At 43.3% G+C, this 16,061-nt stretch overlaps 1 protein-coding gene and 1 long non-coding RNA gene across 20 annotated transcripts; both read left to right on the top strand.

The window, feature by feature from the left end:
- Positions 1 to 736: 736 nt before the first annotated feature.
- Positions 737 to 6,686, top strand: LOC123111023 (uncharacterized). Of its 18 annotated transcripts, none has more exons than XR_006454041.1 (9): positions 739 to 1,261; positions 1,565 to 2,032; positions 2,419 to 2,588; positions 3,475 to 3,585; positions 3,724 to 3,787; positions 4,801 to 4,917; positions 5,015 to 5,103; positions 6,171 to 6,249; positions 6,347 to 6,686. XR_006454041.1 is itself a non-coding variant. In XM_044531690.1 (9 exons), the coding sequence occupies exons 3-8, from the start codon at positions 2,421 to 2,423 to the stop codon at positions 6,186 to 6,188; spliced, it is 513 nt and encodes a 170-aa protein (XP_044387625.1). In that variant the 5' UTR covers positions 739 to 1,261; positions 1,565 to 2,032; positions 2,419 to 2,420; the 3' UTR covers positions 6,189 to 6,249; positions 6,347 to 6,686. The 18 variants fall into 18 exon arrangements, 10 of the variants coding, with proteins under 10 accessions (XP_044387617.1, XP_044387623.1, XP_044387624.1 ...); XM_044531690.1 differs by having other exon boundaries at positions 3,496 to 3,585; positions 3,757 to 3,787; positions 4,801 to 4,970; positions 5,068 to 5,103; XM_044531687.1 differs by having other exon boundaries at positions 740 to 1,261; positions 3,757 to 3,787; positions 4,801 to 4,970; positions 5,068 to 5,103.
- Positions 6,687 to 8,367: 1,681 nt separating this feature from the next.
- Positions 8,368 to 15,415, top strand: LOC123111022 (uncharacterized). 2 transcript variants are annotated; one of them, XR_006454033.1, is made up of 4 exons: positions 8,368 to 9,677; positions 9,795 to 10,383; positions 11,731 to 11,811; positions 14,330 to 15,415. It is a non-coding gene; the product is annotated as an uncharacterized lncRNA (long non-coding RNA). The 2 variants fall into 2 exon arrangements; XR_006454032.1 differs by having other exon boundaries at positions 8,369 to 9,677; positions 14,105 to 15,415.
- Positions 15,416 to 16,061: the final 646 nt, after the last annotated feature.

Here is a 16,061-nt window from a genome sequence, read left to right as displayed (position 1 = left end):
TGCCAGGTTAAAGGCCGTCAGAAAATCTGTCTTTCACTGAAGCTCTCACATATCCGGTTTAAAATCCGGCTCAAGGAAAATTTGTCTCTCGCAAAGCTCGAGTTCTTAGAAAAATTGAAGGGACCAAAAAAAGTTTGTTGCAAAGCACAACTCGAGCATTAGTACCCTGCTTCAATGACCAAATGGGGGCTTGATCGTAGTTGAATCATAGCTATTAACCCCTTTTGGCCGGCTTCATGGTCGTCTTCGAACCATAGCCTGATAGAGGTGGGGGTGTCCCGATCTTTCTATGAGATGATAACTATCGATTTGGTGAAGACGACTTTAATGATCCGACTACAAACGTGCACGACGTTGCGCCTTAGCAATCGCTAAACCAACTCCGAGAGGTTATTGACCACGTCGGAGCACGATCAACCTGACCACGAAGGTCTATTCCTACAAGCAATCAAAGAACAAGCAAGAATATGATAAAGCAATCTAAATATTGCGAATTTAAACATAAAAGAACGCTAGCCAACTCTGCCTCAGAGAGCTCCCCCGATTTGATGCTTTCGCTACCGTTGGATCGCGGTAAAATTCCCACCTGGCTCTTCTCGGCCGTTAGATATTCACCACATGTTTCACCTTATTATTTCTTTCATGTGAGTATGACCGGTGGGCCAATTTGTTGGTGGGGTCGTATTGTGTTGGCTGGGTGTGGAGTGGACGGGTGTGATTGGTTTCTCCTCGCGCAGAGCCCATTGGGCAACCGTGCGAACCCTAGCCCCAATCCACAGTCCCCACGCCCCTCACTCCTCCCTCCCTCGTCCGCCGCCGCGCTCCCTCCCTCCTCCCTCCTCTTCCTCCTCCTCCCTCGTCTCCACGGCCTCTGCCCTAGGAGCCCCACTGCCGACTGCTACTCCACCACCACGCCCCTTCCTCCTCCTCGCCTTCCCATCGCTCGTGCACAGGTCGCCGCTGTGGCAGATCAGGGACAGTGCTGGGTCGTCAAGATGGGGTGGTTACAAAGGCTTCCCAGCCCAACGGCGCCGTCATGGGAGGAGGCTCACCATCGAAGAGTAGCCGCAGGTGCACAACATCCAAAGAGGTGCAGCCGGGAGGAGGTGAGGATAAGTCGCTTGATTGACAAGAGCAGAGCAGCGGATTGGATCGAGGGGGCCTGCATGTCCACGCCGCCTAGAGTCACCCTGACTGCCGTCTCAAGCCGCAACCGCGAGTCAACTGCACCGCTGCCGCCAGGAATCCCGTCCCCAGCAAGGTTACTTCCTCTGAATCCCTTCTCTACCTGATCCTCCTGCCCTGCTTATTACATGTGTGATGCGTGCGTGCTTGCTGCTGTCGTGCTGCGTTCGTACGTTCTTGCTTGCTGTGTGCGTGCGTTCTTGCTTGCTGTGTGCGTGCTTGCTGGCTTGCTGTTGGGTGCTTTGTTGCTGGGTGTTGATCCGCTGATGGCCTGATGCCGGTGCTTTGCTGTATATATATTTGTATAATGCTTGTATCATGGTTTATTGTAAACTGCTTGTTGTGGCTGACCTGTTGATGTTGCTGCTTTGCTGGCCAGGGAAGTTCAATGACATAAAGACACAGGAGATATTCAGTTATGTTGATTGGGGAAATTAATGATCATTCAGTCAACAAATGGGGCAGTATTCTGATCTTATTTCATCTCATGCATTGATTATTTATTGTCTTCTTTGCATACATATTTTATTAATTATTCATATATACTTGTTGTATCTTTGTACTGCTGTTTTTACAAGCCGTATCCTATGTGCTTGTTTCCATATCGTCGTATCTGTGTTGTTATATGGTGCTTCATAGCAAAAACTTATACTTACTAAAGAAAGTGTTCCTTTTCTTGGTCCCATTGCTCCATAAGCATGATCACGTTTCTACTAATTGATTATACATATGATCTTTCTTTTGATTATTTTGTGATACTTCTGATTGACACTATGAGGTGCTTCCTTGTCATGCAGATTCATCCTTTACTTAAATACTGATGATGATATGGTTGTAAATTAGTCTGGTATGTGCCAATAGTTGTCTCCCCCAGAAGATTTTTTTTGTCAGAATAGCTTACCTAAAGAGTTGGTTTGCCTAGATGCATCATTTACTTATACACTGATGATATTGCTGTAGCTAAACAAATGGGTGAAAAACCACATCAACCCAGCTATAAGAATGCAATCTTATGATTCATGCTCACCTATGGTTGGTTGCTATATTGTACATTCTTTTGACGAAACTATATTGTACATTTAATAACCTGACTTCTTCCATGAGATAGCACTACTTAGAGGTTTAACTGAGTGAGATTGGGTTTAGGGACAAGAAGAGGAACCATGGGCGGGTGCTCTTGCGACTCTCGGCTGGTTCCAAGATTGTGCTTGATCGATTTATCTGTCTGTGCAGGGATGGCAAGGCAGCTTGAAGGTGGTCACGGCCATCTCGCAGAGATGGTGCAAGCTGTCAAGAATCACGGTGCTGGGGCACTGCACTTCACCGCCGGGTGCAAGATGGTGGAAGTGTGCGAGTACCTGTTGAGGATGTCCAGGTGGACGTGGATGTCGTTGACCAAGCAGGTGTGTCTCTGCAAATTAATGTTGGTGTTTTTTGCTCTTTTCAGATTTTAAGCTTGGTGTATAAACATACATGTCATTCACTGTATGTAACTTTCAGTGCAAGATTAAAATAGGGGATACATCATTATGGAAGGTATATGATTGAATAGCAAATTGGATGGATTTACTGTCATATCATTTATTTGTGACTGCATGATCTGAATTGCGCATCTCTGAAAATATGTTAGGCTCTTGCCCTTGGAAGATTAGACTGCCCACTGTACACATGCTTCAACTGAAAAACTGATTTTTTTAGAACAGCAGCCAATAGTATCAGCAGAACCACCCATCCATGGCACAACAGAACAGTAGCACAAGCAGCAGCACAACACCAGTAGCTCAAGCGGGAGCAGCTAGCACACGCACGAGAGTGGAAGAGGAGCTCATCGAGGCGGCTTCCGGTGATGAGGCAGATCCAGGTCGGCGTCCGGCCGGCTTTTGAGAGGAGGGAGAGGCGGGTCGTTGTCGAGGAGCGCGGCATCGAGAGGAAGAGAGAGTGCGTCGGCGTCCTGCCTGAATGATCGTGCTTACCACCAAATTTTCAATGACCTTCATTAGTCAATTTCTTCACAGAATGGCGTACTATACGTTTTCTTGTGTTTAATCGGCATGCTCGCATTAGTGGACTCACTATAAACACGTACGCGGGCATGGTGTATGGGGTGGCGGCCAGGACTTTGGCCATCGGCACGAACTCGATGTTTTGTGGTCTGATTTCAGCTTGATTTTGTTTTGTTTCACTTGCTATCTGCAGCCTCTTAGACTCTAGGTAGAAAGTGTTTAAAAGAGTTGACTTGTTAGTTTCCTAAAAATTTCTTCCATGAAATAATATGATTACGATCTTTAGGGTTGTTTTGCTGTCCCAAAGGCACACGGGAGTCTGCGGGAAAAAAACTGGCGACGTTTTCTCTTGGATATTCAGAAAATGGAGACACTCGGCGATCTGGCTCTGCTGCAGGTATGCCTTTTGTGCCCCTCTATTTACTTACTATGAGCATGGTTTAGTTTAGAGAGAACTACAGTGCTTTGAGGCTACTGTATGTGTTGTGTTCCCTATTGTTCATGGAAGTTGTTTTTTTGGGCATTATTCTACAAGGACCGTGTGTAACTACTTAGAAGCATGAAATAGCTATGTAGCCATCTGCCCAACCAAGTACAAGGTAAAGTTCCTTCCTGTAATAGTCGCCTTACCTATTAAGGTAATGGCTTTCATTCTTCGGGATATAGGTGTTTCATGGTATGGTACAAAGTACTGATTGTGCAGGATGGTTGCAACATCTGAGCAAATAGTTGGTTTGAACATTTTGTAGTTGTGATTTGCACTAGGAGTTGCTGGCCTTTTTTGTATCAGCTTCGTCGTCGCCATACTTTTTTGGTAGATATTTAAACATAGCTCAGTACGTATCACACTCGCAAAGGGAGAGACAAAGCATAGTTAGAGTCGCACAAGCTACTTGCTTCTTTCCTGAACAATTAGATTCTGATATTAATGCAATGCCGATTCCTACTTTCAGGTTTATTAGTTGGTTTTTTATATTGGCTTTAGGACGGCCAGTGTATTTTGGTTAATATATAATGTGCTGCCATTTGTTAACTTAAATATATTTTCATGCATTTTCTTTCGAAATCTTGCAAAACCATAACAAAAATTTCAGGAGTTATGAACAATTAGAAATACATTATACTGAAGGTTGAGTAAAATGTCTTTTGGATTGAGCAAATATATAGCTGCAGAAATTTTGCAAATCAACACATAACAAGAATCTAAGGCTCTCTAGACTCCTTTTCCTTGCTAAATATGCACGCTTTCCATGGATTTTTTTTCAATATATTTAGCTTACCTAAAGAGTTGGTTTGCCCAGATGCATCATTTACTTATACACTGATGATATTGCTGTAGCTAAACAAATGGGTGAAAAACCACATCAACCCAGCTATAAGAATGCAATCTTATGATTCATGCTCACCTATGGTTGGTTGCTATATTGTACATTCTTTTGACGATACTATATTGTACATTTAATAACCTGACTTCTTCCATGAGAGAGCACTACTTAGAGGTTTAACTGAGTGAGATTGGGTTTAGGGACAAGAAGAGGAACCATGGGCGGGTGCTCTTGCGACTCTTGGCTGGTTCCAAGATTGTGCTTGATCGGTTTATCTGTCTGTGCAGGGATGGCAAGGCAGCTTGAAGGTGGTCACGACCATCTCGCAGAGATGGTGCAAGCTGCCAAGAATCACGGTGCCAGGGCACTGCACTTCACCGCCGGGTGCAAGATGGTGGAAGTGTGTGAGTACCTGTTGAGGATTTCCAGGTGGACGTGGATGTCGTTGACCAAGCAGGTGTGTCTCTGCAAATTAATGTTGGTGTTTTTTGCTCTTTTCAGATTTTAAGCTTGGTGTATAAACATACATGTCACTCACTGTATGTAACTTTCAGTGCAAGATTAAAATAGGGGATACATCATTATGGAAGGTATATGATTGAATAGCAAATTGGATGGATTTACTGTCATATCATTTATTTGTGACTGCATGATCTGAATTGCGCATCTCTGAAAATATGTTAGGCTCTTGCCCTTGGAAGATTAGACTGATGTGGTGTTGGTTTGTAAATAAATGGCATGCTTACCATTTTGATTTAGGTGTGTAGGCAGAAGCGAAAAAAGATCATAATCTCAGGTTTAGGCATGCACATGGCCACTGATCACAAATAAATAGGAACAAATGCAGTATTGTGATTTTGAGCAAGAGAAATAGAAGTACAGTTTATTGTTCATATTTTAAGCCACACTTGAACCTTGTCCTAATAACTAGGACTGTTGTGATGTTGCCCTATTATAAGTGCCTTGCTTAAACGTTTGGTTAAGTCGAGTGTATAGCGAAGAGAAGGCTAGCTGAATCATGCTAAATATGGAAAGAGGCGGGAGCTATACACATGATCGGTTGTTCATCATTTCAAGTTTGACTTATTATAGTTTATTACCTGCTTCTATGCGGTGAACAAATGAGTAAGCAGTTTTAGTTGATACATTGCCCTGACATCCAATTCAAACTATATTTTCTGCCTAAACTGTTGCATACCTATGAGATCATGGGATAACTCAGACACGAGCCGGTGTCCAGTGCGCAGTTGGGTGCATTATTTGGTGACATCCAGTGCTAACTGATTAATGCCGAGTAATCAAATATATTCCATGAAGTGCTTCTTGGTATTTTACAACCGTTTACTCTGAATTCTGGTCTTCATGCCTTCAGACAATTTTCAGGTTGCTTTTCCATGATTTCAAATAACTTATACTGCGCTAGGGGCGTATCTAGATCTAGCACAGAAGAGATGTGTTTCTTGAAGACCCGAAAAATGATAATACTAACATGATTGTTTTTAATAATGCCAGTACTGCTCCATAAAATAAACATAGAACTATAAAGCTCATGTTCACTCCTTCCAAAAAATTTGTAACAGTTAATTCTGCTGTAGTTGTAGATGTACATCCTTTATTCTCGCAACAGTTAATTCTAAGGCCATTCATATCGTTGCAGATTTTGCCTATTCTCTAAGATGGATGATGATGAGCGGTGGAACCGAAAATTCAGAGCTGGGCTTTACACACTTCAGTGGGTAAGTGAAGTTCCAGTTTTTATTTTGTACCCTATTACTGCTTGGTTGTACAGAGAGCAGTGAGTTTATATTAGCTAAATGTTAGACTGGAATGCAGGAGTAGCATGACAACACCAAGGTAGAGACCTGAAGAGAAGAAGGGAATGGACCAAGGAAACTAGAACCGTGTTGTCATGATGTGGGTCGTGTCGTCTTCGTCCATCTCCATGGAGGCATATATACATAGGTTAGTCATAGGAAAGGAGACCGTCTCCATGGAACTCTGACTGATGTGTAATGTCCTCATAGGACTGGACCGTTTACAGAGGGAGTACTTGAAAATAGATTCTTTATATATTGTTTGGTTCCATCAGCCGCATAACCTAAATTAGCAATTTGGTATCTGAACAGTGTAGTGTAACCATTGTGATTGCTGCAGTCTTACTTTAGTGTTGAAATGTTTTTGTTGGCTTGTTCTGTACTACGAAATATTTTTGTTTTCCTAGCCATTGTTTTCTAAATCCTATCAGCATATTACCTGATATGGCCTTTGAAGTTTCTGTTTATAACGAGCTTTGCATCGGTCAACTTGAGTATGGTATGGTTTATTCTTTTCTGTTGCGGCTATTCGAGAGAAATTTAGAGCTCCACAACCTTCTGAAGACTTAGCAGAGATGAAACAATCAATCAGTTGAGATGCATCACATGATCTTTTTTCTTGACATTTATGGGTATTGAACCCATAGATCAGCTTATCAATGGAACTGTTATCGGGTTGAGAAGGTGTCACAAAAACTAAAGAGCAGTTTTAACATGGCCCCTGATTAACTCTTACCTTCTTACCTATTATGTGAAGGGGGTAAGAGGGACCTTGTTAAAATTAGCGAAAACTCAAAAATAGGGCGATTAGCTAAGAAAAGAAGCTAAGAAGCATCAGGAAGGACTTTTAGGATGGTACCGTGGTAAAATGCATCCTAGGATATGTACTTTAAGAATTATGGTGTGTTCTTCTCCTTTTTTGTTTACCTTAGCCACATAGGTTAGCCTCAATTTATTATTATCCTTCTGTTTATAGTAGATGCTTCCATCAGAATTGGTATCCACAGAGTCAGTTCGAGATCCCCTCATGCTCAACCATCGCACTGACCTACGACACTATCGAGTCTCAATGAAAACAATGTCAGCTTATAAATAACCATTGGAATAACTGCAGAAATTTACTTCCATATGAGTGCATCCCTAAATAGAAAGGATCGCATCACAAGATCTATAATGCCTAGAAAATGAGACAAAAGGGGTGGGAATCGCCACAAAAAAGAGGGGAGATGCAAGATCAAGATAAATGGAAAGTAAATCCATGCATGCAGACAAATCCGAAATCAAAAGAGCTAAGAAATGGCACCGGTCGGCTGATGAGGAAACGAAAGGAAGGGGATAGATAGTCTCCGCTGGATCCGCCCCTGCCGTTTCATATTCAGCTCCTCATGGGCCACATGCATTGCTCTACGTGGGCTGGGCTAAATAACATATGGGCTATCCTAATACCTCCTGATCTCTATATCTCCGTATATGCACAACAAAGACATGTTTTTTTCTTAGGTTTCTTATCTTTTCCCTTTTTTTTGCAGGAAAAAGATGCACGGCCAGGTTTCTCATCATGATAACCTTGTTTCAAACTTGCTAAAAAAATACAACCATGCCAACTTTACTCTCTCATCATAGTGGCCATATTTTCAAACTGAACATATTCATATTATGCAAAGTTTCCCCTTTCCCAGACTATCATTTAACAACATAATAAACATGTTTAAAAAATAGCATGATTTAGTTGAAGGTTCTTGCAGCATAAAACTATTTTCATCGACATCATGTCTTCAGCAGGTCTCTGCGCCATTTGGCGCAACGGGGCAACTAGTTTAAAACAAAACAGAAGCTACCCAACTCACCTCCAGGGGGCTTCCCCGATTGGGGCTTCGTCGGCCGTCCGATCTGCCTTTCTGGCGCGCCTAAGCCGTTGGATCTTCACTTGCGGTTAAATTATTTTCACCCCACGGTTCATTTGTTTGCCCAATGACTGGTGGGCTCGTCTCGTGTCTGTACTGGCTGGGTAAGCGGCGCCCGGGTGAGAGAGAATTTGTCCCATCCACGCGCCGCGCCCGCACCCAACGCAACCCAATCCCCTCGTCCCGCACGCCGTGCACACTCCGGTCCCCTCATCCCGCACGAACCCTAGGAGAGAGAGATAGGAAGATGAGAGGGAGAGAAAGGGGAGAGGAGAGGAGAGGGAGGTTTGGCAGCGGACGAGAGAGGGTGACCGGCCGGCGTCGGCCTACACCGGCGAGGCGTCGGCCTGCGCCCCTCCTCGCGCACGAACCCTAGCTGAGAGACAAAATGAGGGGGAGAGAGAGAAGGAAGGAGAGGAGGGAGAAAGAGAGAGGAAAGAGGAAAGGGAGGTGCGGCGGCTGACAGGAGAGAGGGTCATCGGCCGGCGCCGGAGAGGACGGGCCTGACCTGGACGCGACCTGGAGGTTGGCGGCGGCTCGATCCACTCCTGGATCGGGAGCTGCGACGAGGCTGGGGCTCGGGCGCGTTGTACGGGAGGCTGCACTCCGCCTCTTCCTCATGGTGCGGAGGACGGCGGCTCTTGCGGTCGTGCGGCTGACGGCGGCCTTGGTTTGCTGCTTCGTTAGCTCTTCTTCTTCACTGCCTTAATTCCTAGGACAACCATTTTGTTGCTTCCTGTACAAATAGAGTGTGTTAGACTTTCTCTTTGTTTGTCTCATCCCCTTCTTAAGTGACTGGTTCCTGCACGGTTATTGGCTTCTCCAATGGATCATGTAGGTAGAAACTAAAAAGAACTGGATAATTTCTTTTACCCTTCTTTTAATTTCAATAGGACTCCCGAGTTCAGAATTGACAATTCACATCATTAATCAGTACAGAGCAGATCAATTGATTTTCATAAAAACGCATATTAGAATTATCATTGGATTGGTTTTCAAGTGCCTTTATTAGACATATAGTGTAGAGGGAGTAAATTAGTTTCACAGAATGTTTCCTTGGATTTTAGTTGCACTTCATTCTGTTGTTTCGGTCTTTGTACATTCAGATGCTTTTTAATTCAAAAGGAAACAACTCACAGAGGTTATGTACGGGAGGCTACACTCTGCCTCTTCCCCGTGGTGCGGCGGACGGCGGCTCTTGCGGTCGTGTGCTGACGACGGCCTCAGCGGGTGGGCGACCAGTGGTGGTGCCAGGGGTTAGCTGTGTAGGCAACTGACTACACAACATTTTGGCATGCATTAGTAGACATCAAGCAAAAACCAGTTTTCACACAAGCATAAGTATTTGACATCACAACGTTGAACTCTTGCCTTCGCCACTTTGGGCGACTACACTTGCAGCTGGCGCTCTACCCATGGATTCCGGCATTAGCTCAAAACGCTCAGGTGGGCAATTAGAAACCCTTATATTTATATATTTTAGGACAGCTAATGGATAAATCTTGATTTGAATTGTTAGTTGCAAATTTGTTCTTTTGCTCATGATGTGATTTCTTTTGCTAGGACAAATTAGGTCTCGGCCAATGGTGGAGAAGACGGAGTACAGGGATGAGCCGCTCGAGCACGGTTTGATGGGATGTTCGAGCGCAAGATGCAGAAGTTCGCCAGAAGGAAGAAGAGCTGGGCGTCGAGGAGGAGAAGAAGGTGGTATGCGAGGTGCTTGCAGGCCCAGCAGCAGGAGGCCGTCCTTGAGGTGCTCCTCTGGATGGTCCCTTCCAGCGCTGGGCCTACGTGTTCAATGCTGCCCTCACCATCCCCTTCTTCCATTGGCTCATCGGCCCGTCAGAGTTCAGAGATCTAATACTCCGCACTGCCTCCCGTCCATTTTCAGATATATATATATATTTATATAAGGTTTATCATCACCCCATGGATCATGTGTTGTTGATTGACCAGGTTATTGAGGTGGAGGTCAACGGGGTGAGGCAGAGAAGTGGAGTGCTCATAAAGAAACGAAGATATGTATGAATATGATGGATGCTTCCATTGCCAACTAATGAAATGCATGTCTCATGCTCGCGCAGCTGCTGCCTGGACTCGCCACTGCCGCCGCCTCCAGTCGCTTCCGCCTAGGCATCCTGTCTCTAGCAAGGTAATTTTGTTCTGGTCCCAGCTGTCCTCCTATCCTCCGTGCTTGATTGCTACAGGTTCTTGTTGTGTGTGTGCTTGCTGACTTAGTGTTGTGTGTGTCCAGGCACCCATTGTATTTTTTTGCTGGCTTGCCGTTGCGTGCATGATTGTTGTGGCTGGCTTGGTGGTAGCATCATACATACTTGGTCGTAGCGCTCGCTTGCTAGCTACAAGTTCTTGTTGTGTGTTTGGTTACTACTGGCTTAGTTATGTGTATGTGTCTGGGCACCTGTTGTGTTTTTTTGCTGGCTTGCTGCTGCGTGCATGATTGTTGTGACTGGGCTCTGGTTGTTCGGTGTTGGGCTGTTGATGTCATGCGACCTGCTTCAAAAAAAGGAAAGAAAGCAAGCATTTGTTTATAGAACAAATATATTGAAAAAAATTCCATGGAAAGCGTGCATATTTAGCAAGGAAAAAGAGTCTAGAGAGCCTTAAATTCTTGTTATGTGTTGATTTGCAAAATTTCTGCAGCTATATATTTGCTCAATCCAAAAGACATATTTTACTCAACCTTCAGTATAATGTATTTCTAATTGTTCATAACTCCTAAATTTTTTGTTATGATTTTGCAAGATTTCGAAATTATTGTATTTCAAAATTGTTATACTGATACCTCGATGCTTCTCTCTTTGCTTTTTTTCTTTCCTACAAGAAGATGCCGAGTCATGTAATATGTTCAAAGAAGAGAGAACCTGCATTTTATGAATGCTTTCTTCTTTCTTCATTATTACTTAAAGTTAGTGAATTCAGTTAAGTTGTATTGAGCAGCTTCATACGCATGGTTTCTCCATCTACACATCTTACTCAGTCACGAGGCCATTAAGATCTTTTGCCTTCTATAAAAAGGGAGATGCCATTTAGACCTTACTCTGTCCAACTTGATCTTTAACTTTTTTTTAGGAAAGGCCATCATGGCTAGCTTTATTGAATTAAAACACGCTTACATCATCCAACTTGATCTTTAACTTGCTACTACTGTTTCTAAGCATTTTCCCAAGCATTGTTTTATTTGCTTATAGAGAATGAGCTCACCTTATTCAGCGGGTGTGCCAAGTAAAAAAAATTATAAACTGAGCAATTAGTTCCACTCTTAAATTTTGTACCGCAGTCCAAATTATCCAATAAATCATTTGTTAGCAGGGTCAAATTATAGAAGTTGAATCAGTTGTTCCAAATTACCCAGCGAGACTTATTCCATTTGTTTATCCCTTTGGCATTTTAATCAATAACAATGTTCGATATTCTTATACTACAAAACCTCTTATATACTCCATTTTGGTTATGTTGGCCTCACTTAATTGCTTTGCAGATTGAACTGACCAATCCGTGTGATTGAGGAATCCTTGTGGAGAAAAAGAATTCAAGGAACTCCGCGGCTCCGAATACAGAGGTGATAAATCGAATCAATCGAGCAACGCTCTGGTGATCTATTCATCTACATGTTCTGATCTGCATGTATTCCCTGTTTTTCCTCTGCTGGTTCAGCTTTGTTAAACTTATAGCAGATATAAAATACCTGTATATATATGGTCTCATCAAAAGAGTCGTCCAGTTCAATGGTAGAGCTTTCATTCTCCCCATTGAACAGCTTGTCGAAGTACTCCCGCCATCTATGCTTAAACTCCTCGTCCTTCACCAAGAGTTGCCGCAAAGCGAGCTGTTGGTGAAGCAAGGGGTCGGGCGTATGAGGACCTCTACCAACGGTTAGGCACGAAGGAAGGCGAAAGGGACATCTATAAGATGGCCAAGATCCGAGAGAGGAAGACGAGGGATATTGGCCAAGTCAAATGCATCAAGGACGGAGCAGGCCAACTCTTGGTGAAGGACGAGGAGTTTAAGCATAGATGGCGGGAGTACTTCGACAAGCTGTTCAATGGGGAGAATGAAAGCTCTACCATTGAACTGGACGACTCTTTTGATGAGACCAGCATGCGTTTTGTGCGTCGAATCCAGGAGTCTGAGGTCAAGGAGGCTTTAAAAAGGATGAAGAGAGGCAAGGCGATGGGCCCGGATTGTATCCCCATTGAGGTGTGGAAAGGTCTCGGGGACATAGCGATAGTATGGCTAACCAGGCTTTTCAATCTCATTTTTCGGGCAAACAAGATGCCAGAAGAATGGAGACGGAGTATATTAGTACCAATCTTCAAGAACAAGGGGGATGTTCAGAGTTGTACTAATTACCGTGGAATTAAGCTGATGAGCCATACAATGAAGCTATGGGAGAGAGTCATTGAGCACCGCTTAAGAAGAATGACAAGCGTGACCAAAAACCAGTTTGGTTTCATGCCTGGGAGGTCCACCATGGAAGCCATTTTCTTGGTACGACAGCTTATGGAGAGATATAGGGAGCAAAAGAAGGACTTGCATATGGTGTTCATTGACTTGGAGAAGGCCTATGATAAGATACCGCGGAATGTCATGTGGTGGGCCTTGGAGAAACACAAAGTCCCAGCAAAGTACATTACCCTCATCAAGGACATGTACGATAATGTTGTGACAAGTGTTCGAACAAGTGATGTCGACACTGATGACTTCCCGATTAAGATAGGACTGCATCAGGGGTCAGCTTTGAGCCCTTATCTTTTTGCATTGGTGATGGATGAGGTCACAAGGGATATACAAGGAGATATCCCATGGTGTATGCTCTTTGCGGATGATGTGGTGCTAGTTGACGATAGTCGGGCGGGGGTAAATAGGAAGTTAGAGTTATGGAGACAAACCTTGGAATCGAAAGGGTTTAGGCTTAGTAGGACTAAAACCGAGTACATGATGTGCGGTTTCAGTACTACTAGGTGTGAGGAGGAGGAGGTTAGCCTTGATGGTCAGGTGGTACCTCGGAAGGACACCTTTCGGTATTTGGGGTCAATGCTGCAGGAGGATGGGGGTATTGATGAAGATGTGAACCATCGGATCAAAGCCGGATGGATGAAGTGGCGCCAAGCTTCTGGCATTCTCTGTGACAAGAGAGTGCCACAAAAGCTAAAAGGCAAGTTCTACAGGACGGCGGTTCGACCCGCAATGTTGTATGGCGCTGAGTGTTGGCCGACTAAAAGGCGACATGTTCAACAGTTAGGTGTGGCGGAGATGCGTATGTTGAGATGGATGTGTGGCCACACGAGGAAGGATCGAGTCCGGAATGATGATATACGAGATAGAGTTGGGGTAGCACCAATTGAAGAGAAGCTTGTCCAACATCGTCTGAGATGGTTTGGGCATATCCAGCGCAGGCCTCCAGAAGCTCCAGTGCATAGCGGATGGCTAAAGCGTGCGGAGAATGTCAAGAGAGGGCGGGGTAGACCGAATTTGACATGGGAGGAGTCAGTTAAGAGAGACCTGAAGGATTGGGGTATCACCAAAGAGCTAGCTATGGACAGGGGTGCATGGAAGCTTGCTATCCATGTGCCAGAGCCATGAGTTGGTTGCGAGATCTTATGGGTTTCACCTCTAGCCTACCCCAACTTGCTTGGGACTAAAGGCTTTGTTGTTGTTGTTGTTGTTGTTGTTGTATATATATGCTTAGAACAAGCAAAATTGGCACTCTCTATCTTGAGTTGTCAGTTTGATTTACATACACATGTCACTAGACTACGCATCATCAAGCAGAATGTTTATGTGTGTTGCCAGTAACAAATTGTATCAAATCTTGTGTTAAAACAATGCTATCAAATTAACTTTCCAACCAGGATTTCAAGAAAAATAAATGTGCTGGAGCAAGAAAGGGAGCATGGTAAGGACTGTGCCTACAAGAGTTTCTCTGTTCGTATTGGTTGCCATATGCAGCTTACGGGTCTCAACTTAATGAATACATCAACCGTGTACAGAAGGAAAAACTCATTACATGAATCCTGAGTAGGTATTTTTAGTCTTTCGCAATGTAATTTATTTATTTTTCTCTCATAATATGTTAGGTTCGACATTGGAAAATATTTGGCATGAATGGAGTTGATTTAAATCTTGAAAGACTTCGATTGAGACCTATGTGTATGTGTGTTGCCAGCCAACTGTGGAAACTGAAAGTAGAGACACAATTCACATAATGAGTAACAACTTCCGATCCAAGTTTAACAACCGCAGCTCCATTCTAGATTGGTGTTTAAGTTCTGAAGTGTCGCTCTCCAGATTTCTGTCTGTTTCCCTTTTATTTACCGCAATCTGCACTGTAATGGCTATATATAGAATCACTAGATTCAAGCCGTGTGAGGCATCTACTTTGTTGTAATTGGGCTTCCCTAGCATCCAATATCATGGTCCTGGCAACACTTTTCTCTGGGAGCAATACAAACCTTGGGAGGCTCATCTGAACCTTGAGTCATTTCTCTGAAATTTATGAACTTTGCTTGCTGAAACCTCTTAACATTTCTGGAGTCTGTCACCTGATTGATTCTTCACTTGGCAAAGCAGCAAGAGGAATTTTGGCTGATGCTAGAATGAAAAGAATTTGTACTGTACTTGGACTCGCCCTGAGTGCATATGGTTAGATTTTATGTTAAAGCTGGTGAGGCATTGGCGTTAGTTGCTATTACCAGAGACCAGCTGCCAGGGATACTTTCTTGAACCTTTGTTTTCCTGTCGCTGTATTGTAGCATAAAAATCTAAAATGGGTCTATCTATTCATTACAGCTTATGGTTTCCTTTGTTTTTTCCAATAACTAATGCATTTGTTCATTCTTAACGTTTCTTGCTTCTAATTGTGCAGCAATCCTAATCTTTATTATTTTCTCCATGATACAGTTGCTTACCTGTATGTTCTTATGTTCAGTGGTATTTAGTGTACCGTATATGTGTCAGGAAGATGCGAGTACCAGGGTGTTACCCAGCTCAAGTTCGAGAGGAACAGGCGGTCTGTTGCTGAAGAAAGATACGTTTGATATGTCCGAGCGCCTCCCTTAGCATGCTCTAGGTTTCAACGATGTACCTATAACAAGACAGTCTTACTATCAAACAAATATTGCCTATATTTATGACTGATCATGTATATAAAAATATGTTTGATATGTGCTCGCAGCCACATGTTTATATAACACTAGAGTTAGTTTTTCGGTTGTAAATAACTACTAGCTCCTTTTAGTGCTACATACATCTATTTGAGCGGCAGGTAATTATGACCGGAGGTAGTACTGCCCTAAGTAGATTACATGTTAGGCGTTGGAACGGAGTTTATAGAGAAGACAGGGTTGCTAGAAATTCTTCTTTGTTGGTCTTCTCCCCTGATTGGGCTTAGCCCAGCTAACGTTGATGGGCCGAGTAAGCTAATTTTGAAATAAATATTTCCTTTCTTTTATGCATACATCCAACAAAACAACAATATAAGAAAAAACAACAATATATTATAACAACAATATAAGAAAAAAATATTTCCTTTATTTTGTGCATACATAAAATAAAACAACAATATCATATAGGATAAAAATGTTCTCTATCATAGTAACCATTCATTTGCAAAGTAAAGCAAAATACTTGCATTTAGTTCTTGGATTGAATTTGGTATGAGCCGACGAAAATCCACTCCCATTCAGTACCACACATGTGAAGAGGGCCACCGGTCATTCCCCACTAGTGAAAAGATGGGGTAAAATGAGTAGCGAAAATTGAACGGCCGAGGGGCAAATCTGTTGCAATCAGTGTTGGGTTGTATCCTAA

Source organism: Triticum aestivum, chromosome 5B (genome assembly GCF_018294505.1).
Source record: "Triticum aestivum cultivar Chinese Spring chromosome 5B, IWGSC CS RefSeq v2.1, whole genome shotgun sequence".
Taxonomy (NCBI): Eukaryota; Viridiplantae; Streptophyta; class Magnoliopsida; order Poales; family Poaceae; genus Triticum; species Triticum aestivum.
Note: the sequence above shows the minus strand (reverse complement) of the source record. Positions and strands in the feature narration are given on the sequence as shown.

Coding starts and splice junctions, on each gene's coding strand:
- LOC123111023 (XM_044531680.1), top strand. CDS start 2,349: ATGGGCGGGTGCTCTTGCGACTCTCGGCTGGTTCCAAGATTGTGCTTG. Junction 2,589..3,474: donor GGATGTCGTTGACCAAGCAG/GTGTGTCTCTGC, acceptor TACGATCTTTAG/GGTTGTTTTGCTGTCCCAAA. Junction 3,586..3,756: donor GCGATCTGGCTCTGCTGCAG/GTATGCCTTTTG, acceptor AGCATGAAATAG/CTATGTAGCCATCTGCCCAA.